At 40.0% G+C, this 27,174-nt stretch overlaps 1 protein-coding gene across 5 annotated transcripts in view; it reads left to right on the top strand.

Annotated features, from left to right (window-relative positions):
- Nucleotides 1-27,174, top strand: part of MYOF (myoferlin) — a 59,159-nt gene continuing 31,985 nt past the window's right edge. For 4 of the 5 annotated variants that reach the window (XM_053450961.1, XM_053450959.1, XM_053450960.1 and 1 more), the window contains exons 1-17: nt 1-15; nt 99-277; nt 9,145-9,200; nt 10,966-11,057; nt 18,234-18,342; nt 18,701-18,806; nt 21,856-22,010; nt 22,479-22,607; nt 22,920-22,982; nt 23,167-23,217; nt 23,536-23,566; nt 23,809-23,924; nt 24,026-24,152; nt 25,198-25,301; nt 26,186-26,254; nt 26,366-26,409; nt 26,965-27,047. In XM_053450961.1, coding sequence (XP_053306936.1) covers nt 190-277; nt 9,145-9,200; nt 10,966-11,057; nt 18,234-18,342; nt 18,701-18,806; nt 21,856-22,010; nt 22,479-22,607; nt 22,920-22,982; nt 23,167-23,217; nt 23,536-23,566; nt 23,809-23,924; nt 24,026-24,152; nt 25,198-25,301; nt 26,186-26,254; nt 26,366-26,409; nt 26,965-27,047 — 1,423 coding nt within the window. In that variant the 5' untranslated portion in view covers nt 1-15; nt 99-189. Of the gene's footprint in view, nt 16-98; nt 278-9,144; nt 9,201-10,965; nt 11,058-18,233; nt 18,343-18,700; nt 18,807-21,855; nt 22,011-22,478; nt 22,608-22,919; nt 22,983-23,166; nt 23,218-23,535; nt 23,567-23,808; nt 23,925-24,025; nt 24,153-25,197; nt 25,302-26,185; nt 26,255-26,365; nt 26,410-26,964; nt 27,048-27,174 lie in introns of those variants that run through there. The other variant, XM_053450962.1, reaches the window with a different exon arrangement.

The following is a 27,174-nucleotide window of genomic DNA, read 5'->3' as shown; positions in this document are numbered from 1 at the left end:
GAGATCAGTTTACAGGTATTTGCAGAACTGCCTTTTTAGTGAGTAATAAGGTCCACCCTTCTCCTATTGTAAAGCTGCTTCCCCTCTCTCCTCATTAGGAGCTGCCTTGTCCCAACACAAGGCTGGGCAGGCTTCTCCGCGACACGCAGCTTCTCTCCTGAATGCTCCTCTATCCCACATCCTTCCAAAATGCTCAAGGTGTTTGTGGATTCAGCGGTTAACATCCCCAAAACCAAGCTTGGGAAGCCGGACCCCGTTGTCACAGTGATCTTCAAAGGTAAGGAAGAAACTCCTAAGTGGGCATTCGGAATCCGAGCGCATCTGAAGTTCCATTTACAACCCCCCCCCCTTTGCTTGGCTCTTGGAATAATATAATCTCCTGAACTCAGGAGACCATAAAAACGAGATTGATCTGCAACTGAGAAATGCGTCTTCTTCTGGAGTCCCTTTTATCTGAGTTGGCACCAAATGCAAATTTGTAACTTTCTATTAATTTCATTAAAAAAAAAAAGTTTAACTACAGGAATCCAGGAAGTATCTCGCACATATGTTATATGTGACGATACGACGCACATTGCTGTGTGTTTATTGAAACATGATACTTTGTTTTACATATAGGAAAATCGTTTTTGGACGACACGGCTTAAAGTATAAATAATCGTGATAGTTTGTAATTACTAACATTCCATTCCTCGTTTTCTTAGGTTTAATACTATATTTGGTCATTTCTTCTTGAACGTGATTTTCTGGCAGGGTTACTTATTCGAAACACTCCATTTCAACATAAAACATGTAATTATTACACAGCATAACCTTCTTAGTTCATTGTGGAGCTATTACGACTCTGTAGAGCATTCCTCGCCATCGTGTCCATGATGGGGTTAAATAGCTGTGCTGAGAACAGTTTTCGGCATTAAGGAACACGCCTGCCGTGCATTCGCTGTTACTTTTGTAGGTGATTATTAGACACGATTAAATTCTTACCTACCGGGCATACCCGCAAGCCTTCTCTCTGTATTAATGACATGCAAATGCCTATGGTTACCGGATGTGTTTTGTACAAATATTTTGGAGGTTGCTTAAAGGGTTAACTAGTGGAATTTCTTAGTAGGTGTTTTTGGAAATGTAACGGCCTTTACTTCTTAAAGAAATACCTTGCGACTGATGGCGGAGGGGGGGGTTATTCTTAATTCAAGGTCCTGGGGGTGTGTTTATAAAATGTAATAATATTTATAATATTTCTAAATCTATATGCAGCTCAGTTGATTGGAAGGTTCCTCAGCACTGCCTTTCTTCTAGAAAGATGTCAAAATGTACTTTTCCCTCTCGGATTAAAAATCTTAATTCTTAACTATATTCTGAAATGGATATTTATTGTTGGAAACCTCTAAATCCACAAATATGTGTACCACCCTCCACGCAGGGAGGACTTTCCAGGCTAGAATACTATGGGTGTCGGGGTATTAATGTTGGGCAGCTGATGGTGATACAAAAAAGCAATGAATGCATTTTTATTTTGTTTTATTCTTCTTCTTCTTCTTCTTTTTTTTAAATTTTATATATAATAAACTTGTAGACTTGGATAGGTCTCTCCCCTCTATCTGCTCAGATGGTATGGCCCATGTTAAGTCTGATTCCCAAATCCTGCTGTATCCGGTGATCCTCACCCTGAAGTCTGGTTTCTATTTAGTAACAAAAAAGAAAATCACTAGGATTTGCTAAAAATGTCCTCCCTGCCCCCTTTGCTCTGATGATCTCTTTCTTTTAACACTTTATACCTTAATCTGGACTCTTCATTGCTTTTCTTGACCATGGCAGTCCAACCATTCATTCTATTTAGCATTTCTTTTTTCCACTTCCTCTTGCTTTGCACTTTTTTTTTTCTCTTTGTGTAAAAAACTTTCCTATGTTCGTCTGGTAAAAATATCAAATTACTGCGCTCTGTGCCAGATTTTATACCCTGCATAATTGTCGGTTGAATCATGGTTGAGATTGCGATGTTTTGACTTGCAACAAACCAAGTTTTGCTTACTGCAGAAAAGTGGACGTGGGGGAGGAGGTTGAAGTGTAGGCATCATTATGGCTCAGCTGGATAACTTTCACCGTTTCATCCTGGATCATCTTTTAGTTTATGACGAAGAACACCATTTAGGTGACAAAGATTTTTGGAATATAGCAAGGAACTCTATTAGCAGAATAATCTAGTAATCTAGTGATGGGGAACCCAACCTCAGAAAGGCCAGATTGGGTCTACAAGAGGACACCAAACGAAAAGGTGGAAATAGGAGCTCTGGGTTGTCCAGGAGCTACCCCGATCGGGAAGATGTTAGGACGTGGTTTGCCCACTGATAAGGCCGCACAAGGTGGCCGCATTCAAGGGCGAGATGCGGGGATGCTTTTTAATCCCGGTCCTGGACCAAGTTTATAGCTCACCAAAGACTCTCGGCTATAGACTCAATCACATGTATCAGAACAGAAGCCGTATGTGTTCTGGAGGATAATTGCTTTGTTTCAAGTAGCTGGTGGTGGGATTAATGGATTCCTCAAATCTGATGCTTAAATCAGCGCCCTTGGACCGTATGGTCACAAATTCTGGCTGATTTCTCAATACAGTACACTATCTTCTAATATATTGAGGAAATTTAAGAATGCGTGCTATCAGGTTGCCTGAATGTCCCCAAAGACCAGGTAGGGCTTGTTAGAGTTGTCATAGCTGTGTCCCAAACGGTTCTCGCTTCCTATGGAATTCCGTGTTTCTATTTGTAACGGCATCCAATTCAGAAAATAACTAGAATATCATATTAAATGCCGTTTCTGATACAGATAATTCTACTATGGATTCAGATATTTGTATCGGGCCATGGGGGCTCAAGTAGGGAGTTACTTCTCTCGACAGAGCAATCTTAGAACGCTGACGTTGCTGCCAATTCTGGAACTATGTTAATGAATTAATTCCTGGCATAGTACGGGATCTGCGCAGAATGTTTTCAATGCTTCTTCTCCAGAGTTAAGCTCTCAAGCGTTCTCATAATCAACGAGGAAGCCAAAAGTCAAGTCATCTCCTCTTCTCTAGACGTGTCAATGTTGATGCTCGATTCTGCATTCTAGAATCGTTCCGGAATCCCCCCTTTAATTATTAAGCCTATCCATGTCACAGGAACGTAAGTCCATTGGCGGTACCGGCATCGTTCTAAGCTCGCTCTGTCCATGCCGGGTCACAAACACTGGTTGATGCCAGCTGAGTGGTAGAGGAAAGTTTCACGTTTAATGTTTTATAGCTCACCTTAAACTTGCTGTGATGTCATCGGATGATTCAAATGACACTTTCATGCACTTTGTTTCTGGAAACCTGAAAGGTGTGTCTGACATTTACGATATTTCAGGAACCGAAAATACATTTAATGGCACAGGGCGCACATCGCTGATCGTGAATACAGCAAAAAAACGCAGACTTAATCTGGAGACATTATAACAAAGCCAGCAAAAGGTGCAGCTACAACGGCCACTGTTAATTCTCGTTGTCTAGCCTTTGGCTTGTGCGAAAACTAACTCTAAAATTCTATTTTATATGTCCTTTTGTACTTTTGTCTGTCTTTTCTCCCTCTTTATATACTGTCTTCCATAGGTAAAGAAGCTGATAAAACACTAAAACGTTCAGAAAGTCCATCCAAGGATGTTTTACCCCACGTTTTTTCACATAATATTTCCGAATGTATGTTTTATGCGCAGGTCAACACGGACCCCCACTTTGACCCTCCGCCAAGCACTAGGCAATGGTGGGGTATTCAGTGTTTGTGTGGTGTGTGCTCATGTGGGATTTGAAGTCCTGGATCTTTCATGAGAATATCCTTGGATCCAATTTCCTGATGATTTGACCGATCTTCTTTTATTATTATTATGACCGGCATTTTCTCATACATTACATGTACAGTAAAAGCCACCACGTCTGGCAGACAACTGTTTTTTTTTTTTACTTTTTATTAATGTATTCAATATAAAAAAAATAACTAAAAATATGTCTTTTTTTTATTGAAATATTTTAATTATCGGGGTCTCTGTAGACATAGCCCGAAGGCATGTAAGCAGGGGGAAGCAGGGAACCTCCTGATTTCCCAGGACCTTCTTATACTTCATATGAAAGTTTAATTAATTTCCCTATCTCGCTGATCCGACTTCTCAGGAAAGGACACACGGAGGGGGAGGGGGTATCAAGCTAAACCGTTTTCCTCCAAGCTACATAAAATACCAATAACACCCTAATGAGTTTCTTCCTGCATCTTTTGTCATTTTATAGGTAAACATAAAATTATTTTCCTGCTATTAAATGTAAATCTTTCCCCATAATAATAATATTTACAGAATACGTATCAGTTCTTAATATTTTAACTCGGATATCGCTATATATTATGATAGGCTGACCCTGGTGAGCTTCTCAAGCAAGAAGCGTTCAGCTGGCCCTGTATAATGTATAGTTAAATAACTTAAATGGCTCCATAGAGTAACAACATCCCCCTCCAAGTTAATGATGCATTATACAGGGCCAGCTCAGCCCTTCTCGCAGTAGAATCTTGTTTGGGTTGGCCATGTTATAATGCATAGCGAAGACATGGATCTGAAGTGTTTGCCTTCTGCAAACTCCTTGTTAACTGAATAAACCACTCTCTCTTTATCGATAAATTATTATATATATAATATTATTATTATTATTATTATTATTATTATTATTATATACCCTTCATAATATTTATATCGGTGCTGGCGATTGTTTCCTCTAGGGGGCGATAGCCTAAGGAGATGATTTTCCCAATAGCAGCCCACAATTTATCTTATTACATGACCTGTGTGATTACGTAATAGGACCATTATGATGAGATTACTTATTTAATCATTTCTGAAATACTGTTAAAATGTATACATTCCTCCCAAAATGTTACTTTCCTATATCCCGTACCAGAAAACCGATGTAATGTTAACTCTCGTAACCAACTGAAAAAAAGCAGCTGTAGTGTCGTGGGGTTATAACATTACTCAAAGTTCTACAGCTCCCGGTTATCCGCTGCTTAGGCGTGTAATTAGCGTGTTGCTCTGTAGTTTCCGCAGGTGAGGGCGTTGGCTGGGCTTATACCAGTTTTGTATCCCGTGGCCATGCCGAGATTAAGCAGTCGATTGTCGGCTTCTTCTACAGTAGAAGGTTCCTTTTGTGACATTTTTTTTTTTTTTAACAGACAAGGACCTGTTAACCCTTCGAGTACGCCCAGCGATTTATTTATTTATTTATTTGTGCCTTTTAACACAGAGTTTAACCCTTTTGGAGGTATCTGCACCGGCCAGGTCCTTGTCTTCTCCACTGCCAGGAAGTCGATGATGTCCTTCAAACCGGTCGTCAAAATACTGAAATAATCCATAGTATTAGCCTTAAAATAAGGCAGTTTATGACTAATCCAAACCAGACCTTCTGCATTTTTAAGCAAAACCCAGAGATGTTTTCCCCCCCCCCAATTATATAAGTCATTTTAACATAGTCCTAAACGTAGCGTCGTTTTGGGACAGAATGTTGGGTGAGTAAAAAACAATTCCAGCTCTACAACGTGTTGCCCCCCCAAAAAGAGCATTTTATTATTAATAAAAAAAAAAACCTTATAAAAAATTCTGAGTTATCCTGTGAGCGACTATGTTGTCTGGTTGCATAGTCCGTATTTGGCCCACGTTCAGTTCTATTCTCTTTGTCTGTAATAAAGTCTGATTTTTATGACAATGGCCCAAAGCGCTACGGCTTCGAAGATTGCGTAAGTGTGTGCGTATGTGTGTGTGTGTGCGTGTATGTGTGTGTGTGTGCGTGGCTGCTGTATACCTTCTCATAATAAAATGAGGTTATTTGCCGTCTCGGGCTCTCCCTACTTGTCTTTCTTCCTGTATTTACTCAGCGGACGATTCAGTGGGAATACACTCCCTTGTATAAACAATATCGGCAAACAGCGCTCAGCCCTTCGTCGGGTATTACAGAAAGCGCTAAATACGTAAACTTGGCATTATTTGCTCAATTGCCCTCAGTAAATAATTTCATTAAAATAATTTATTCCACTTCAGCAAGAGGGCCGATAATTGCTACAAATTCCCTTTTGGAATAATCTCCTTAGCGGGTTTTGCTATGATCTGTGTCATATTAAAGGTGCCGTTCCACCTACTCTGCTGAAGTTAACACTCTTGTAGCCAAACTAGAGCAGAAATCTTCAAGTAAAAGTTTGACATCTTCATCGTTTTTGCCCGAAACACTTGTCATGCGCTATCCCCGGAAGCCTCCTCCAGTCCTCCTCTGCTGCACGTGTTGTGTAGAGTAGGTATGGCATCATATACCAGAAACGCTCTAAAAAAATGGTTTGAAAGACTGGACAGACTATCACAATAGCACAACCCTTACGAAAAATTACTGCAGTTTTACTGCATTTGTACTTCACTGTACTGCAGTTTTACTGCACATTTACCGCACTTTTTTTTATATTGCAAACCTACAGTTGTGCTTCAATGTACTGCAGCTTTATTGCATTTGTACTTCCGTACAAACATAACTGCAGTAAAACTGCTGTACAGTGAAGTACAAATGCAGTAAAACTGCAGTAAATGTGCAGTAATACTGCAGTAAAAGTGCAGTATTGCAGTTTTTTCATGTCCAAAAACCTGCAGTATTACTTCAGAAAAACTGCAGTCATTTTTTTGTAAGGGAATCGGGACAGTTTCAAGAAGGATGTCCTCAACTGGTCCAGTAAGAGATGTGGCGTACTAGAGAGGTCAATTGCCCGGTAGGGTCCGCCATCTGCTTGTGAAAAGAAACAGAACAAATATGATGGATCCTTGTGGCTCGGGATGAATCCCGATTTAATTCCCCGGCGTCTGATGTTGGGAGGTAAATTGTAATTGGCCGATACTAGTAATTATGTATCATTTGGTGCATACTCCACTTGCATTAGACTGCCGGTGCGCATGGTTAAATCCCTACTATACTTACAGTGATTACTTACAGAATGAAATAAAATCTTACTTTCCAAGCGCAGTACTATGTTTTTTATTTTATTTATTTTTACCCATTCTAAAGCAGAAGAGGTTTAGGGCCCAAGCTGCCCCCATCATATAGACTGCCTAAAATGCTTAGATGGTGCCAACATTCGTTTTTCTCCCGTACCAGAGATGTTTCATTAGGGTCAACACAGTTTAGGGTGGGGAAGGGGTTTTATTTAACCCCTTAAGGACAATGGGCGGTCCCTAAACCCATTGAAAACAATGCATTTTAAGCCCGTACATGTACAGGCTTTGTCATTAAGGGGTTAATAAAAGTTTTTTTTTATATACATTAAATAAAAAGTAAAATAATACAAATTCTACGCTGAAGTTTCCCCCAAAATCTCTAAAAGCGACGCTTCCCCTTTGTACGTTTTATGTACACAAACATTTGCGATGGTTCCATTTTTTTGGTCTTTGGAGCATCTCGCATTGATTTTCTCTGTGATCTTCAGAAACTGCAACTCCTCCAGCCTCACGTGGATTTTTTAATATGTTACAGATGGTTAGTTTTCCATCCCCCTCCCAAACTGCAGAATGTTTATGACATAAACTTTCTCCCTCCTCTACGTGAGAAATCTCCTAAATCTTAAGCTGTTAAGGCACACGTTTAGTGTTGGTCCGTCGGAATGTCCTATCGTCGCCAACTACGGTTTATTTAAGAAATAAAGTTACTTAAACGACGGTATAAACTCGGCCCCAGCCTGTGGCCCACCGGAAGTCGCAGCCACTCGGGTGAGTCACTCGCTCCAAAGGAATGTTAATGTTGTTACAGATCCTAAACCAGCAGGAATGCTATATTTAAATGCAGCTGTTCATGACGATTGTGTATTCGGTGATGCGTTAATAGAGGCAGCTCTTCTAGATCTGAACTAGAACAGCCCCCACCAGCAAACCCCTAGGAGATGATCATGTGGGTTCCTTGGGGGTGGTGGAAGAACAGGTGAAGAGCAGCATTTGCGCCATTGTGGCACAGATTCGCCATGTGCGCCCTCTAGTGGCTGCACGATGCAACTGTTCAGCATCACGAGTAAATGATGGGGACTACTGATCTCTGCTCCCTCATGGGTGGGGCCATTCGATGCCCCTCTCAAAGTTACACTATTGGTTCTGCCCTCATAATACAGAGTAAAGGAAAGGAGACAAAATGTGGCCCTACTGCAAACTGTGCTGAGAGCCCCACTTAGAAACATAAAATTTGGCAGCAGATAACCATTTGGCCCGTCTACTCTTCACATTGCTCCTGCTGTGAAGACTAAATCCGTTGTCTTGTCTTGGATTCTGGATAGCCGTATACATGTTTATGTTCCCTCGCTGCATTTGCCTCTACCACATCTGCTGGGAGGCAGATCTACCACCCACTCAGTAAAGGAAGTATGTATACAGTATCTTGGATCTAAGTGGCTGTGTCATGAAATGCCATTGCATATATGCATACCAAGGAAATTCCCAGGACTCCCCTCTCCTGCAGTGGGTGGGGGAGGGGGGCATGGCTGCTCCCGTTATCACAATGTAACAATTTTACACAAACATAAAGAACCCCGTGGTGTGCATAACCTGCAACTCTCAAGGTATCCTGGCCGTTGTTTGATCTCAAGGTTTAGTATTTGGCTCCTGTCCTTTCCAAGCCTATTGGTTGAAATCCCTGCCACGCCCCCCTCATTTGTTCTCATCCTTCCCCTGAGGAACATTAGAGTGTTCCAGGGGCACACACTTTAGTGAATTAAGTCCAAACTGACCCTTCAGCTCTTGTAAACAAGTTCATTTGATACGTGAAATCACGTGATACCACCAGACATCAAAGAACTTTTAGCTAGCTCAGCATTACTAAGTATTTTTATATACATCCATTCCATTCACTGTTTAACCCCTTAATGACAAAGCCCGTCAATCAAACCATATTCTGTTTTTAAATAGATTGTAAGCTCACATGGACAGGGGCCTCTTCTCTGCCTGTGCTGGAACAGCTTAATGTGTGTTAAGGTTATTGATTTTAATGTTCATTTTCTCTTTTTCTGTTGTAACATCCCTACACGTTCTACCGGTACTCGGTGAATAAAATGTAATGTCATTTCTCGTTTGTGTTTACAGATGAGAAAAAGAAAACCAAGACGATCGACAGCGAGCTCAATCCTGTCTGGAAAGAGGTGATTTTTTTTTTTTTTTTTTTTTTTTTTTTTTAACAAATATATCACAGGAGTGATAAAGGGCCATTGGAACACAGGAGTGATGGGAGTGATAAAGGTTCATTGGAACACAGGAGTGATGGGAGTGATAAAGGGCCATTGGAACACAGGAGTGATGGGAGTGATAAAGGTTCATTGGAACACAGGAGTGATGGGAGTGATAAAGGGCCATTGGGACACAGGAGTGATGGGAGTGATAAAGGGCCATTGGGACACAGGAGAGATGGGAGTGATAAAGGGCCGTTGGGACACAGGAGTGATGGGAGTGATAAAGGGCCGTTGGGACACAGGAGTGATGGGAGTGATAAAGGGCCTCTGTACGCTTATTAAGAGATTCCAGTAAAAATCAGCCGTTTCCAGCTATAATAGTCATTTACAACATTAACCCCGTCTGCGCTGGATTTCTGATCCATCTCACGTTATTTTAATGGGCAAACTTTGCTTTTCTTCCTAAACCCAAACAGTTTAAGGGTTGCCTGTTTATATACCGGCTTAAACTGTTACGCTAAAAACAGAGAGAGAGCGAGCAACTTGAAAATGCTGCCAACCCAAAAGCAAGGATTTCACGTAGATGAATAAAACCTATTTACAGGAACTTCCATTATTACAAAAGTGTTTTTCATCGAGTGATCCGACGCGTCTCGTGGTGCCGTAGGTGGCATTAAAGGAAGGGGCACGGATCTTTATTTAACGTTCGGAGAGAAGGAAGTTGACCTCTCCTGCCTTTTGAAGTCGTGTGTTTACTGTAACCAAATCCAAACAGACAGTTTTTATCATGGAATTACATCATTTAATCCTTTTAGTCGTGGAAAGAAGTGGTTTTACATTTGTTCTCTGGACACCACTATATACTTAAAGGAAGAGAGTTTATTTAAAAGGAGAAATAAAACCAGGACATAGCCATACGCTAGAGGGGCAAAGGTTTAATGGTAACATCCGAAAATATTACGTTACGGGAAGGGTAGTGGACGCATGGAATAGCCTTCCAGCAGAAGTGGTAGAAGTTAATACAGTAAAGGCATTTAAGCAAGCATGGGATAGGCATAAGGCCAAGCTAGATATAGGATAAGGGCAGGTAGTAAAGGAAAGTACTCAGAGGTTGGGCAGACTGGATGGGCCGAGGGGTTCTTATCTGCCGTCACTTTCTATGTTTCTATGTATATATTGTTTTTAAAGTGTAAGTCCCATGGAAAGAATGCTTTTATATGGAAACAGCCCCCCAAGCGCTGTATACAGTAACAGCCCCCCTCCCCAACGCTGTATACGGTAACAGCCCCCCTCCCCAGGGCTATATACGGTAACAGCCCCCTCCCCAAGCGCTGTATACGGTAACAGCCCCCTCCCCACCGCTGTATACAGCCCTATCTGATGGTTCTGTTGCATGATATTTCCAGGTTCCCTCCGATAATCTGTCTGGTTTCTGGTGTAGAACCCGAGATTTAACCATTTAATTTCAAGACTTGTAAGCAATGCCTTTTCCCTCTCACCAAAACAATTTTTTTCCACTGTAAACCCCCGTAGGTCACGTCTGCCCCCCAGCACTACGTGTGAGTAACCGATAAACCAGATCAGCCGAGTCTTGTTAGTAACTTTTCATAAAGTAAATTAAAATATAATATCTTATGACAAAGGGAGGGGATTTCTCCCTGCGTTTCTGCGCACGTCTCGTCGCCTCTTCGGAACGTTCTCTAATTTCACTTCTGACCCTTTTTATTTTGTCTTCCAGCTGCTTGAATTTGATTTAAAGAGAATTCCCCTGGATTACTCTTCATCCTTGGAGGTTATTGTGAAGGATTTTGAGACTATTGGAAAAGACAAGTAAGCTTTCTGTTCTTGGGAATGTGTGCGTTGCGTTACTTGTTGTGTTGACTTTGTGTTTAGAGTAATATGTTTTTTTTCCGTACAGATTTATTTCAGTGGCTATTTTATTTCTCGTATTTAGAGTGTTACACTTGTTTTTAGATTGGCTTTCTTAACCCGTGTTCCTTTAAATTGTTCCACCCTATAAAGAGAATCACATGAGAAGCCACGTGAGTTGCCATTTAGAAGTGGGACCATTTGAGGGGGGGGGGAATATAGATGCTCATTGGTATTGGAACAGTTGTTAAGTTGACAGACCGGCCCCATTAAAGTGATTAAAGGGGCAGTCCCATGGGGAAAAATATATAAACCCCAGCGCTGTATACGGTAATAACCCCCCAGTGGTGAATACAGTAATGTCGGCTGGCATTGAAAAAAAAACCTTGTTTTATCTCGCTTTGTTCCAAGAAGCTCCCTTTTATCTGCATACCATCGCTGATTCTTTATGGCAGTGCTAATGAAGTCCAAAGACTTTCATTAGTCGGAGTATGATTAGGCAGTGTGATAAGGAGTCGGAGTGTTTGTCTAGTAGATTGGGCTAGATAGCTGGAACACAGGAGTGATGGGAGTGATAAAGGGCCATTGGAACACAGGAGTGATGGGAGTGATGAAGGGCCATTGGAACACAGGAGTGATGGGAGTGATAAAGGGCCATCGGAACACAGGAGTGATGGGAGTGATACAGGGCAATTGGAACACAGGAGTGATGGGAGTGATACAGGGCCATTGGAACACAGGAGTGATGGGAGTGATAAAGGGCCATTGGAACACAGGAGTGATGGGAGTGATAAAGGGCCATTGGAACACAGGAGTGATGGGAGTGATAAAGGGCCATTGGAACATATGTTACACATACACACTCACTCTAAAATACACTAAAACATACTCGCTTTATCAATCACACATCACCACACCATCACACCCTTACCTTGCCTGGATCCTTTCCTCATAGCTGCTCACCCTCTGTGCGAGGGGCAGCACTATTATCACTTAATGTCGTGTTACGTGACCCCCACAGCACTCGCGCCAGAGCAAAGCGGACCAGCTCTGTTTGAAGGAGAAGCTGTCGCCCTCCTCTCACCCGTTGTTTGATCCAAGTCGGCTCTCTGACTTGGCCGTCAACCCAATCCTCACTCGTAGAGAGAGCTCTTCAACGAGTTCCAAAATATCAATCATTAATAGATTCCCGAGAGCCCTGAAAGTGATATTCTGTATATAACGCTGTATGTTTTATCTCGCCTAGACTGTTACTCTCTCTTTCTCCTCTTTTTTTTTTTTGTAATTAAGGCCATTTTTTTTCTTCTGTTTGATTAAAGGGCCACATGTAATGTTGTAAGTACAGTTCCTCTTCATTATTGTGGGTTCATCTATTGTATGACTAGTGAATAATTGTAAATAGACGGGTGGGACTCTGTATCTCCTCGGTACACAGAGCTGTGGTCAGACTCGCCCGTTCCCACTGGAAGGCCACCAACTCGATGAAATCGTTTATGTTTGCGCATGTTCCGGGGCTCGCTGTATCAAAGGCGACGTTGGGAATCCAGCTTCAGAGTAAATCCTACCAGCCGGGTGTAAGGGGCCGATTGGTTTTGCTGCGTCACTTTTTTTCTGCATACTTGGAAATCTTTTAAGTAAAAAATGGAGTGAAATATATTTTTTTTAATGTCACTCCACCCCCCCCCCTTACATTTAAACATACGGTGTTATTATGGGCAGGCTCGGTAAAATCTCTGATTCTGCCGTATTTAGCTGTGTTTAATGTATAAGGCAGTGTTGGGTTCATGGACTGGTTAAGAAGATCAGAAGATGTCCCCTGATCGGCCCAGCGAGCTGTGACTTTGAGTTAGATCTGTATTTTTGCATCACAGACCTCAATCGCAGCTCCGGCGTGGCCTCCTTACGATACGCTGAAACTGTGCACGGGATATGACGTCATATCCCAGGAGTGATGGGAGTGATAAAGGACCATTGGAACCCAGGAGTGATGGGAGTGATAAATGGCCATTGGAACACAGGAGTGATGGGAGTGATAAAGGGCCATTGGAACACAGGAGTGGTGGGAGTGATAAAGGGCCATTGGAACACAGGAGTGATGGGAGTGATAAAGGGCCATTGGAACACAGGAGTGATGGGAGTGATAAAGGGCCATTGGAACACAGGCGTGATGGGAGTGATAAAGGGCCATTGGAACACAGAAGTGATGGGAGTGATAAAGGGCCGTTGGAACACAGGAGTGATTGGAGTGATAAAGGGCCGTTGGAGCACAGGAGTGATGGGAGTGATAAAGGGCCATTGGAACCCAGGAGTGATGGGAGTGATAAATGGCCATTGGAACACAGGAGTGGTGGGAGTGATAAAGGGCCATTGGAACACAGGAGTGATGGGAGTGATAAAGGGCCATTGGAACACAGGAGTGATGGGAGTGATAAAGGGCCATTGGAACACAGGAGTGATGGGAGTGATAAAGGGCCGTTGGAACACAGGAGTGATGGGAGTGATAAAGGGCCGTTGGAGCACAGGAGTGATGGGAGTGATAAAGGGCCTCTGTACGCCTATGAAGAGATTCCATTAAAAATCAGCCGTTTCCAGCTACAATAGTCATTTACAACATTAACCCCGTCTGCGCTGGATTTCTGATCCATTTCATGTTATTTTAATGGACAAAATGTGCTTTTTCTTTCAAGAACAAGGAAATTTCTAAGTGACCCCAGGCGTTTGAACGGCCGCGTACATCCTATTCAGTAGTAAGATCTATGAATAGCGTCTTCTCTGCGGGATGAGTTTTCCTTCCTGAACAAGAAAGAAAATATATAGCTGGTGCTATGACTGGGAAAGAAATGATCTGAAATGACACATTGCCAGACTTTCTGCGGTTTTGTATCCTGGTAACAGTGGGGGGAAAAAATAAACTCCGCCCCCGTGTGTCAGTTATGGAATGTGCAGCACTTTAACTCCTGACAATACACATTTATCATCTTTTCCTTCAGCGGACCCCCTAATCCTAACGCATGCTGTTCGTGCTATTATAATGTACTGCTTGCTGCCGCTTGCTCGCAGAACTTTATATTGTAACAAACTCTAAATGAAGCTGAAACTTTTTTGGTTGGACAACAATAAAAAAATAAAAAATAAAAATAAAAAATGTAACATTCCCGATAAAATTTCAACTCAATTTAGAGTATGTTACAATATAACGTAATGTGTCAACTTTAATTAAAGACTTCAGTTTTTCTTGGACAATTTTATTATGAAGATCTAAAAATTCAATAATATATGATAAATGTATAACATTATATCTTTTTTTTTAATACTTTCCAAAGTATATTATATTATTATATTATCAGACTAATTGAACTTAACTGGTTAATGACCAATTTATTGTCTGGAAAATCATCACTTCTGACGTTTAAAATATATTATTGCCCTTTAATCTTAGCTTAACGTTATCCAAACATCGAAAAATTCTAAAACTAGCATGCAGGAACTAAGCAAAAAGCAAAAATCTGGTGGATAACCCGTTTGTCCTTTATTTGTTAAATTATAGGATTTGTTAAATCTTTTTTTTTTTTCTTCTTTGAATAGTAATAATTATTGTGATTGGGGGGTTCTCTAAATGTTATAGACATATTGTGAGCTTGCGAGCCGGGCTCTCTTTACCTAATATATCGGTTCTTAGTCTATCGGTTCTAGTTTAGTAAATGTATGGACTAAGGAGCGCTGCGTTCGTTGTTGACTATATGAATAATATATAATATGGGACTTTCACAATATTTCCCATGATTCTTAGCTGCAAACGTTTATGGTTAACTGATAAATCATGGTGAAATATAATCAATGGTAAATTATATTGATAAATGCTGGTCGTGACTCCCCAAATTCACCGGCTGCGTAGTTCCTGTTTGGAAGAGCGAGCGGTTCGTTGGTGATTGGACACACAATCTATATGTGACTACCCTATTCAACTCGACCGTTTATGTGTAACTAATCCGAAGATATCGTCGGTTACGGAGTTGAACTAATCAAAGCGTAGAGGAAGATGGGGGTTATAAATACAGTGTGGGGTGGTGGTTTGGAGGATACATTGCTGAGTGCTAGCGGTGGCAGGAAAGCAGAGGAGATCCCGCTTTCAGGCAGGCAGACGGGCCGGAGTGCCGGTGACTGCCTGTGCCAGGCTCAACTCACATTGAGGAGAGACAGATTCTCGGTTTAGAGACCTCCTCCTACATAAGGGTTCAGAGATTTCAGCGTCGGCAATCGGCTCGTTGAGAGACGGGCAAAAGGTGAGAGTTTTCCTAATTTTAAGAAATTTAAACTATCACATATATTAAAATGTCATAGAGGTGACAAGGCACGTGGGCACTGCTTGTGTATGTGTATATATATATATATATAATGTGTGTGTGTGTGTGTGTATAAATTATTAATTACATGTGTATGTCCTATAGCCAACTATATTGTAGATGGGTAAAACCTTTTGTAGAACGTACACCTGATGCCAAGCATTGAAGGTGTTGCCCCCACCTACTCTGCCGAATTTAACACACAAAGTAACTAATGCAGCATTAGAAACACGATTCAGAGTTCTGCTGAATGCCCAAACCCTACTCAGAAAATCTACCTCATTTATATATTTTGCTGGGAACACTTAATAGTCATGTGACACAAAAGCAGGCACTGATAGGTTGTCACCATAGTAACTGAAAAACTTTGTTTTTATGTCCTTAAGAGGAAAGAATGAAATGCCGGATCTGTTGAGGTTTATTTGAGTAGCAAACAAGAGAGAAATGAATTTTTTCTCTAACTGGAACAGAACTTTTACGGGTTTGAGCTGCGTTATTTTTTGTTATGCCGCTGGGTCTTTGGAGAGGTGATGTGTATGATGGAGCAGGCACCTTCTTGTTTTTTCTGTAGTTATATGGTAAAAGGTATTATTTTTGTATCTATCAGGGGGACATCGTTTCTTACCCCTAAAATTTTAAAGTGTTCAGAGCTTACCTTTTTGTTCACCGATATTTGAACCAACAATGAAATATTTGTTAAAAAATCTTTTAAAAAAATTGCCATTATTTTTATTTTTTTTATTTATTTATTTCCAGTGGCTTTTTTGCGGAAAGTGGGTATAGGTTAAATTTAGTAAAAAAATAAGTGTGTGCGTAAGAATCCGTATAGTCAATTATGGTTGAGTTATGTCCAATTGGCTATTAATTCATAATAAGTAATAAATAAGTAGTAATAATAAATCTGCTACCAATTTAACCGATACAGATTATTTTTTGTGCTATAGAAGATCCCCCCAAACTAAGGTTCTTTAAGGTCTATTGGATGCTTTGGGAATGTTTGAAATCCACTGCTTATTTTGGTTTTAAAAAAAAATCCTTAAATCGTATGTTTGTTTTTTTTTTTTTTTTTTTTTTATCTTTTCAATCCAGATTGGGACAGATTGTATTGTTTTTGACTTTTCTTGACAGAGGGCACAATCATAAAGTTTAAGAAACACAGCCACAAATCCTCACTATAGCCACTCGTATCGCCGATAGGAAAGTAATCTACGTGCCAGGCCCGGGTCCTTGTAGCAGAATATATGTTCTTTGAGGCCTCCTCGCTCACCTTTATGGCCTGTAAGTGAAGAGTTTGCCTGACCCCGTTGACCTTCGGCTATGCTCTCCTTGACTTCTTTAAGGCGAGTTGGCGCTTGTACGGAGAAATCTTTGCTCTTGTGAGAGCATTCCTTACTCCTGCGATGTTTATGTTTGGGCAGACTTTCTGCTCCTGGGATCTTGAGTCCATATTTCATACTCCTTCTTCGTCTTTTTGGCCGGGATCCCAAATTACGCTCCAAAGAAAACTTTACTTGCGAGAGCACGCGCTGGGCACCGGTTCAAAACGTGCACAGTACGCGCTTGGGGTTTTTTTCCACATTCTGCGATAACGCAGGTTTACCCTTTAGTGTAAGCCAAAGTTAATAGGGAAATTTTGGCCTTTTTATTTATAAACAATATTTATCAGCAGTTCCAGAAGTAGTCATTCCAGGCAGTCATTTGATATATTATTTTTTATTATTATTATTTTTTTTTATAATGATAATTGATGGTACCTTTTATATATTTTGGTTATATTTCAAACACCACACTGAGCTGATGATTTATGGCAATGCTAATGAAGTCCTGCTTATCCAATGAAATTCTTTCCTCAGAGACATTCATTAGTCAGAGAGTCCCTCTAAGTCATTGACTAAACCATTTCATTGTTTACCACAAGGCACTATGACAAGAACTTTAGTGTGTGTGTTAGATTGTGTGTGTGTTAGATTGTGTGTTGTTACAACTAATTGAAACCAAATAGATGCTGCATTGTAACACTTATATAAAAATACTTAAAAACAAAAAACACAATTATGGTGTGGGTTATCCTTTGACTTCGTTCCTCTTGGACTTGGTAGTTTTCTACTCCTTGTTGGGAACAAAAAACTGCATATCTTGGGATTCTCGCATGGGTTGTGATATTCAATGCTCTGTTGGCCCATTAATAAGTTCTTATGTATTTATTAAAGTATTTTGTAATGTTTGGTGATGACATAAAGGGGTATAAAGTGTTTTTTTTTCTTGTATGTATCCGTGTTGACCCAGAGTCTCCGGGTGAACGATACACAACTGGGTTACTTTCCCCAGGAAGTGGAGGGATGTTGGGCCGTTCCAACTTCCTCTCCTGCTCCCAACTCATTTATAGTTTTCTGGAGATTGCCACGCCCTTCACAACTAGACCTGCCTCTTTATAAATGTAGCCCCGTCTCTAGCCCTGCCACCACACTACCCCAGAATGGGCAGGGGGGGCTCATGTTCTGTATATTGTATTCACTTTGCGTCTTGTACTGGAGGGGTTAACCTCAGGGGTAGGCAGCAACATGCTTGGACTGGCCATCTGGCACGGCAGGCAAATGCTCAGTGTGCCACTGGGTCCCTAAGCAGGATGCTGGGGTCCGGACGCTACGAATTTTGGTCCACCAAAGGAAAACATTATCTAAGTACCTTTGTCTGAGAATCTTGATTTATGTTAATTAATAGCCAATTTATTATATAGTTTAAAAATGGATCAATGTTCCCCTTTTTTTTTTTTTTTTTTTTTTTTTTTATACAGATTTATTGGTAAAGTAACCGTATCACTTAAAGAATTTGCCGGTGGCCAGAATCGATCCCTCCCGTTTAAAGGACTGGCCCTGATGAGTGAGAAGGGGCAACCCATTGGGGTAAGTGCCGTATTAGTTACCGGCCCACTGGACTTGGAAATCCCATGCCCTCTCCCCATATGCCAGAAATTAAAATAAGGTTGGGGGGCCGGGATACGCCTCTGGCCTTTATGACTTGAGAAATATTTGATTAATGAAATGGCAAGAATCAATCTAATTTTATTGTGGGTGCGATTTTATTTTCAAACGTAACCTGCCGGTATCCCGATAACACATGGTCTTATTCTACAAAGTTCTAAATGTGGAGTGGTCATAATAGAGTAATAGGCCCCAAATCGCTACTTTATAAACATGTCTAGCGCTGGTGGCTTATACAATTGCTTGTTTTGATGCCAATATCTCTTTTGTCGGTCTGCAGGCGACCATTGATTTGATGATCTCGTACGAGTCCCCGGCGTCCGGCTCTAGTAATCCCAATGACCCTGGAGGTACTACCGTCCAGGGAGATGGGGGTAACCTCGAAGGTAAGTCTGGGTTAGCCTTTCTAATCTGCGTTTTAACTGCTTAAGTCAGCGGCGCACAAATGGGACCATGGAGGGGGTGCTGCACTTCAGCTCTGGAGCTGCAGCTTTTCCTAAGTACGTACAAAGAACTTTAATACACGTTCTTTATTGGTGTTACTGCATGATGCACTCGAGTCAAGCCTACCTATAGCTTTTGTCGGATGGCTTCTCTCCTTTGGTTCTTATTAAGCTGGGCCGGTTCAAAGACGATTGGAGTTTTCGTTCCACTGCTGACTCGGAATGATGGAATTTGTAGCTAAAAGGGATTGTCTGAATTTCCAAATTTCCTACGGTTGATACCGCGCAAACCGTTCTATGAGTCACAACGATGACCTAACATAAGAAGGGTCTGTGTTTGGCTACAGAAACAGGAAACTGTGGGAAAAGGCATAAATGTTTCATTAACTGTTTGTAGGCTGGATCTTTTATAATTATATTTCTTTGTAAGCAATTACCTTAAAAAAGTTTGTTGAAAAAATGGGTAGTTTAATTAGACATGGTTTCCTCCATTAAAGCCTCTTAAATCAGATTTGACATATGTAATATAATATAATAATAATATATATATATTTTATTATTATTATATTTTTTTTGTGTGTGTGTTTTGTTTTTTCTTCTATCCTGGTGACAGTTTAGAAGGTAATTATCCTGATTATACTAAAGCACAGAAGGAAAGGATATCCATAATAAAATAAATGATTGAATTGTTTCATGTTACAATTTGTGCTTTTTTGCCATTGTTAAAAGCACGTTTCAGGTGTTAAAAAAAAAAAAAAAAAAGCCATTAAGTAGAGGAAACGTTCAGTGCATGGTCAGTATTGATAGCAAACTCCGGTAATCACAATGCATCCAGCTTTCCACCATCAAAAGGCTCATAATAACCCTCGCAGGACCAAGACATTTCCTGACATTGTGTAGAAACATTCATAGTTTAGAAATGTGCATTTTTATTTTTTTTAGTTGCTCGCTAGAATAGCTTTATTATTTTTTGAAATTTTTCGTATGGCTCCTTGTTACTTGAGCGCATGTTCCCTTTCCCTGGAACGATGTATCGGAAGGTTACATCTGGTGGTATCTAAGGCTTCTCTTGTTACTCTTCACCTGCAAAGTATCTCTTAAATGTGTCCTTTTCTCACGTAGCCTGACCCTTACCTATAGAGTCCTTAACAACGCGGCATCCCCTATATCTCTAGTCTTCTCTCCATTTACTCCCTTTATCTACCGCCTCACTTGGCCCATGAATTGTCTCCCTTCAGCTTCTATCACTGCTCCCCGTTCCCCGCTCTAGGATTTTACCTGTGCTCTTCCTGTTTTAAAGAATTCCTTCTTCATTCTGTAAGACTTTACAACCTACCCTCCCAAAACTCACAACCTTCACCCTAAAAGAAACGTCTGTTGTCCCCACCTTCGGTGTCCGGGCCACCGGCTTCTCCTGATCACCATTGCTACAATCTTTCTTGGGTCCCTTACACTTATAATGGATTGTAAGCTCACAAGAGCATGGCCCATTCTTCCTCTTCTGTGGAATTATGCTTTAACTTTTGCCAATTTTGTATATAATCAATGTGGACGATATCCGCCCCCTTGTGGATATTAATTTCCACTCTCCCGTATTGTAATAGCACTACTTTAAAAGCATGACAATCATTATATCACACTGGGAGATGGGAGTAGGTAAGGCCATTTAGCACCCTTCAACCCTGACAATCTATGTATCCACCCCCCACACCCGCCATGTACCACCTATACATTGGAAGGACCCTCATGGTGGTGCCCCCTACCCTGATGCGCCTACATGGCAGTTAAAAAGACAAATTATTCACTTTTTATATCTAGTTCTCTGAAAGGAGTCAGAAATACAATAATTTATGCTTTACCGATCCCTCCAGACAGCATGAGGCTGAGCGGGATGGCTGAAGGGTTTCCCTACCCGGAAATGCCAAAGTGTGGCATAATTCCTGTAGATTTTTTTCTCTGCTTCTTTTTCTGTTAACATGAAATGCCTTCCAGCATTAACAATAGGAACACTACTGATTAAAGTTATAATTCATCCCAAATTAATCACCCCAGTCTGCATCCTATATACCCTGCCAGATCCATATATTTATACAAAAATGTCCAACTATACTCGCAACTAAACGAGAACTATAACCAAAAGAGAACTATAACCAAACAAGAGCTATAACCAAACGAGAGCTATAACCAAACGAGAGCTATAACCAAACGAGAGCTATAACCAAACGAGAGCTATAACCAAACGAGAACTATAACCAAACGAGAGCTATAACCAAACGAGAACTATAACCAAACGAGAGCTATAACCAAACGAGAACTATAACCAAACGAGAGGTCGCAGACAAATCGCTTACAAACTATATTGACTTTTAGATGACTTTCACAGCCAGTCTTTAAATACAGTAGCACTGACACACTGTAATTATATCTACAATGTGAACGCCGGGGTTCCGGGGGGTTATTTCATGCTTATGCTCGGCTAAAAATATTAACGTTCAGATAACCGGTTTTTCCAGTTAAGGTTTGTATGTCAACTGGTAGGGCTCATGGGAACCTACGCCAATGCCGTCACATTGTGAAGGTTAAAGGGAAGTAAATAAATGGACCATTTAAAGTGAAAGCCAGACTTAATAACATGTTCCATTATTTTTTACTTTCTAATTGCCCTCTCCTGTCCTTGATGAATCGCATCAAGGGTTAAGGTTCCCCTAGGGTTACTTGTACGACCCTCTTTTGGATGCAACTGCTGCCCCAAGTATGGGGTATTTCTCCAATATTATCCCAAGGGGTTAAAATAAATTTAAATGGATCAAAGTTTACTTATGCTAAAGTTTAATTGTTTTAACCCTGAATTGCTTTCTTCGCTAATTTTTCTTGCTACCCCACTGACGGCTGCAGCGGGGATCTCTTGTTTTGGGTCACACGCTTTGTAGTTAAAGGGCAATGATATTATTTTGGTGATCGGCTGATGTAATTATTACAATTTCTAATTTAGACAAAGAAGATGGGGAGGATGAAGATGCTGTTGACGTTGGAATTAACCCATACGCCCCAGGAACCCCTGGCCAAGCCGAAAATCAGGTCGCTAGACGTCTTACGAAGGGAAAGAAGACAAGGAGGATTCTGTCCAACAAACCTCAAGACTTTCAGGTACAGAGCTCAGTCCTTTGTGCCTGTTTTTTATTATTTTTTTATTTATTTTTTTTTTTACATCAATAATCTGCAGTTTTGTAAATGCAAAACTATTATATTTTGAGTATTGTTTATATATATATATATATATATAATATTTTTTTTTAAATTAATTTATGATTTCTATAAAGTGTCATTGTATCCCTAAATTCTGGCAAATTAAAATTTGTCACTGGCAGGTATAAAGGTAGCCACATGATTTGTTCACCAGTATAGATCTTGTATAACCCTCCATGGATATTAGTCTATCCTTAACTCTTAAAATCTAATAACTTATGAGTTAAAAACATCAAAATTCTTTCAACAATTCAACTAGAACAATGTTTATTTTTTTTGTTTGTTTTTTTTATTTGTAAGCAGTTTTCATGAGAACGTTTGGCCTTAATAGTCTCTTTCCTATGATTCTGTCCAACAAATGATCCTCAGATTCGCGTTCGCGTTATTGAGGGCCGCCAGCTTTCTGGGAACAACATCAAGCCGGTTGTGAAAGTTACTTTAGCCGGCCAGACGCACCGGACGAGAATTAGGAGGGGAAATAATCCGTACTTTGATGAAGTAAGTGTCATCACAAGCATGTTTATGTCGTAACTGCACCCTAAAATGCCACTTTTCACTAAAATTGACCAATATGTATAAACAACAAAGCCAGCCATCGGCGGACATCCATCAGATACGATGACAGGCACTGAAGCTTAAATATTGGGGATTCGGTCACGTTATTTGGCCATATGTCGCGTATCTTGGGACACGCTATCCGTTTCTATAGTGATTTTATTTATTGTAAAGGATGGAATGGTGGTATTCACTGCTTTTAATTTGGCTAATAATGAACTTTTTTTTTTTAAATTTCTTCTCGTCATTTAACAGATGTTCTATTACAACGTAAATATGACCCCTTTAGAGCTTCTTGATGAGTCGTTGACCATTCGGGTGAGTACAGGAGACCTGTGTGGGGAACCCTTAATATTAGAGCCTTTCTTTTTAATAGAATACTTATTGGTGAAGAATAAATACTCTTTGTTCTTTTGAGGTACTATTAGCAGGTCCTTAATGAAAATGTTTATAACTTATAAGAAAAAATTCTGATTTTATATATTTTTTTCCCCCCCGTTAGGCATTCAATTCTAATTCAATACGAGCAGACAGTCTGATTGGAGAATTTAAGGTGAATATAATAGATAAGTAAAAAAAAAAACAAAAAAAAAACCTCTGTTGTTCAAAGAGCCGTTTGTATTTATGTATAGTGGATTTTACCAAAACTGGACATTTTTAGATCTGTAGCCAAGCTGTTTTTTTTATTAATTGTTTGGAGATCCTTGGCATAGACAAACCAATATCTTTCCAACTTATGGCAAAAGTTCCAAAATGATAACTCTATTAATTAAACTCCTTTTACTTAAAAATACTTAACACAGCCGTACACTTATTTGTATATTTTTTATACCTTTGTAATAACTGTTTCTCATTGAAATTTATTTTTCAGCTCGATATAGGCTTTGTTTTTGACGAACCAGGTAAAATATATATATTTTTATGCATTTCATTTTATAGAATTATTATTATTAGTTTTTTTGGATAGAAGATGCTCTAATTATGAGTCTGTATTGGGCCCAATTGAAGATTTTGGCACAGATTAAAAATTATGTTCACAGTACAGGGAGAAAATAGGGGACAAAGTGCCTTTCTAATGGGTTTTGATCATGAAGAAGGAGGTGATGTTATAAGTGATGGTGTTTCAAAAATTTTCATTTCTTAGGTCATGCAGTGATGCGAAAATGGGTTCTTCTCCACGATCCAGAAGACTCGAATTCTGGGGCAAAAGGTTACCTAAAAGTCAGCATGTTTGTGGTTGGGACCGGAGATGAACCTCCGGTGAGTTAAATCACCTTTTAATAATCGTTACCGTTTCACATAAAGTCAGGCTGAATCTTGAAACAAAGAAAGGGGGATAAGATGAAGATGACTTTTTGCAGGTTGAAAAGCGAGGGAGAGAAATTGATTCGGATGACGTGGAAAGCAACCTCTTGCTGCCGGCTGGAGTGACGCTTCGATGGGTGACGTTCTTGCTGAAGATCTACCGAGCAGAAGATATTCCTCAAAGTATGCAGTTCTTTCACATTTCAGTCTAATTAGTCTTTTTCGTCTTAAAAATCTGTTTGTGTGGAGCCTGCTTGGTTACGGATAAACGGTAGATCGTTCGGATGTATGGGAAGCCTTTTTTACACGCTACCGGTAAAATATCTTCATGATCAGTCAAAGGCGTAGATTTTGCTGTTTTTTGCATCAAGAACTATCATATTTGGACATTCTGTATTTTTTTTGGAGGGGGGGTCATAACTTAATTACCAGGAGAGGGCTGGCACCTTCTGGCCTAGGGGGGTAAAGCCAAGTGGCCCCATGGCTTGCCCACCCCTGTAATGATCACTAAACTGTAGTTTAGGCTTTAGGCTTTACAGTGATGGTGGGAAATGTGTCAGATCTGATGTTAGAGGTCTGTTTTCCTTTTTGTTTTGTTTTATATATTTTAAATGAGCAAAAGATAAAGTGCAGCGCTCAATTTGTAATAATTCTATATTAATAGTGTTATGCAATACTTGAACATGTCCGTCCTTACAAAATAACACCCATCGTGAATAAAAAAAAACAAAAAAAAAAACAGGTATACTTAGATTCAAATCACATGTGATGTCTTCTATGAGACTCCCAGCAGGTTCACATGAAAAATAAAAGAAACATATAGATAATAGTTTAATATTGTTTATACAAAAGATATTAACCCTCCTATAAGATTGGTACTCACAATCTTTTGAGCAACCAAGTTTGCTCAAACTATAGGGCGTCTGTGTAGGAATATCATAGGATCCAATAGTTTCTGGAAAACAGCAGCTTGTGGTGTTCCACTCAATGTTGTTGTTCCTCAATGAGTATCAGCTCAAGATATACAGGAGGTCAAAATGAAGAGGAGGATTTGAAAGTAAAAATAGCAATTTATTAGTAGTAAAATCTAAAAAACTATATGCTTGCAACAAGCAAACAAAGTTCCATGCTTTGCCTGTGTAGTTTGTGCTACTTCCAGGTGGGCGTGTCGCCAATTTGCATATTATATATTTTATTTTAAATGACGTGTTGTTGTTCTTTTATTCAGTGGACGATGCCTTCGCTCAGTCAGTCAAGGAGCTGTTTGGAGGAGACTCGGATAAGAAAAACTTGGTCGATCCATTTGTTGAAGTGTCTTTTGCAGGAAAAAAGGTAATTTTAACTGTAACATCTGTAAAAGAACACGTGTTCACATGTAGCCTTTCCAAGGAAGACCTAGAACCATATAATACCCCATAAACCTTTTCTGGCATAAAGGAGAACATTTCAGCCCCCTGACTTCCCTATATCAGCAGGAAAGACCTACTGGGACGTGCATAATGTATAGCAACGCTGGTGATATTGAAGACATCTCTCATGCATTGCGCAGGGCCAACAAACCCTTTCTCTCAGGGAAATTCACCAAGATTGGCCACTCATATAGCCAGCTGGATTGTCTCAATTCACCAACAAGCTCAATGTTTTTACTAAAGAATATATAAAGAAACCCTCTAGGGTAATGTCAAGAGCATCGGGGAGAATGTAGAGAATTATGAGAATGTATCTGAATGAACTGGATTTTCCACTAGGCAGATCGGGGTCTAGAGCTCCGTTCTTTTAGGGGTTTCCAGGGTGTCCTGTCCACCCGCGCCAAGCTCTTTTCATTAAAATGAGTCGTCCCTCGGCCACAAACCATTTTTAATTTTAATTTGATTTACCGTGAGTATTAATGGTCTTTGTGCCTGAAGCCTCCTGAGATGTCAGCCTGGTATTGGGTGGACACGGCGATCACCTAAAGTTATATAAAGAATGCGTTTTTAGGTGTTGCCCTTTAACAGCATGCTTTACATTTTGAGAATTCCAGCCTCTTTGAAACTATAACATGTTAAAGGAGCTGCATGTAATGGGTTAATTGGGCTCAATGTCGCAGAATAATTTAAAGAGACACGAAAGTTTTTTGTTTTGTTTTTAAATTAATTTTATTTTAAAAAAAAAAAGAAAAAAAGTGACCCTTGTTTGTTCCGTGCATGTAATTTATTTTTATATTTTTGTTTCAGGTTTGTACTGATACAATAGAAAAGAACGCCAATCCGGTGTGGAACCAAGCAGTCAACCTCCAAATAAAGGTGAGGCTACCCTAAAATGGGTAGGTTGAGAAAATCGGAGTTAAAAATGTCACTGTAAACAACCCTAACCCATTTTAAGGCACATTTTGCGTTTCTGTATTCATTCTGCAGTTCCCTTCTGTCTGCGAGAACATTAAGCTAACCGTTTACGACTGGTAAGTTCTCGATCGCTATGTTTTAATACAATAAATAAATACAGAATATGGAGCGTCTCGTCTGGTCTGTGATTGGCTACTAGATGTTCTAGCTCTAAGTCTTGTGTTTGGGTAACAAAGTTGACTTTATTGCACAATTTATAAAGATCATTAATATGGTTAGATCAGATTCAAGGTCAGATTATTAATTATGGTAATTTGTATAAAAAATTTAATTTTAATTTAATATCTACTTTTTATAAGCCACGACAAGCTAGTGCCAGCCCATTGGAATCTGAAACCAAGGTTTTCCTGTAGTTTCCCTTTATCTATTCTTACCAAAACCCCTTTTGATGTAGACCGCGTAGAATGTTTTGTTTCTGTTTTATACATTTTTTGGAGAATTCACCTTTTGTCCCACTTTGGACACATACAACTCATCCTCCTATGGCTTTCCGCCGGATAATGTTTTTAAAGCTGAGTTCCGGTTCACATGTCCGGGTTGTATATTTTTTTGGAAATGATTATTGTCCTTGGGGTTAAACTCCTGTATTTTTTTGTTTTTGTATCATGCAGGGATAGGCTTACTAAAAATGACGCCATTGGAACAACCACTTTGAGTCTGTCTAAGATTGCTGCTTCGGGCGGAGAGATGGATGGTGAGAAAAAAAAGGGAAAAAAAGCCTTATTTATATAAAGGAAAATGTCCTTATTTAGCAGAAGAGGCGGTTTCTGATGCTGGGTTATGATATAAAATAAGGAATATAATTACTTTGAGACACAGAC

The sequence above is a fragment of the Spea bombifrons genome, chromosome 11 (genome assembly GCF_027358695.1).
Source record: "Spea bombifrons isolate aSpeBom1 chromosome 11, aSpeBom1.2.pri, whole genome shotgun sequence".
NCBI lineage: Eukaryota > Metazoa > Chordata > Amphibia > Anura > Pelobatidae > Spea > Spea bombifrons.
Note: the sequence above shows the minus strand (reverse complement) of the source record. Positions and strands in the feature narration are given on the sequence as shown.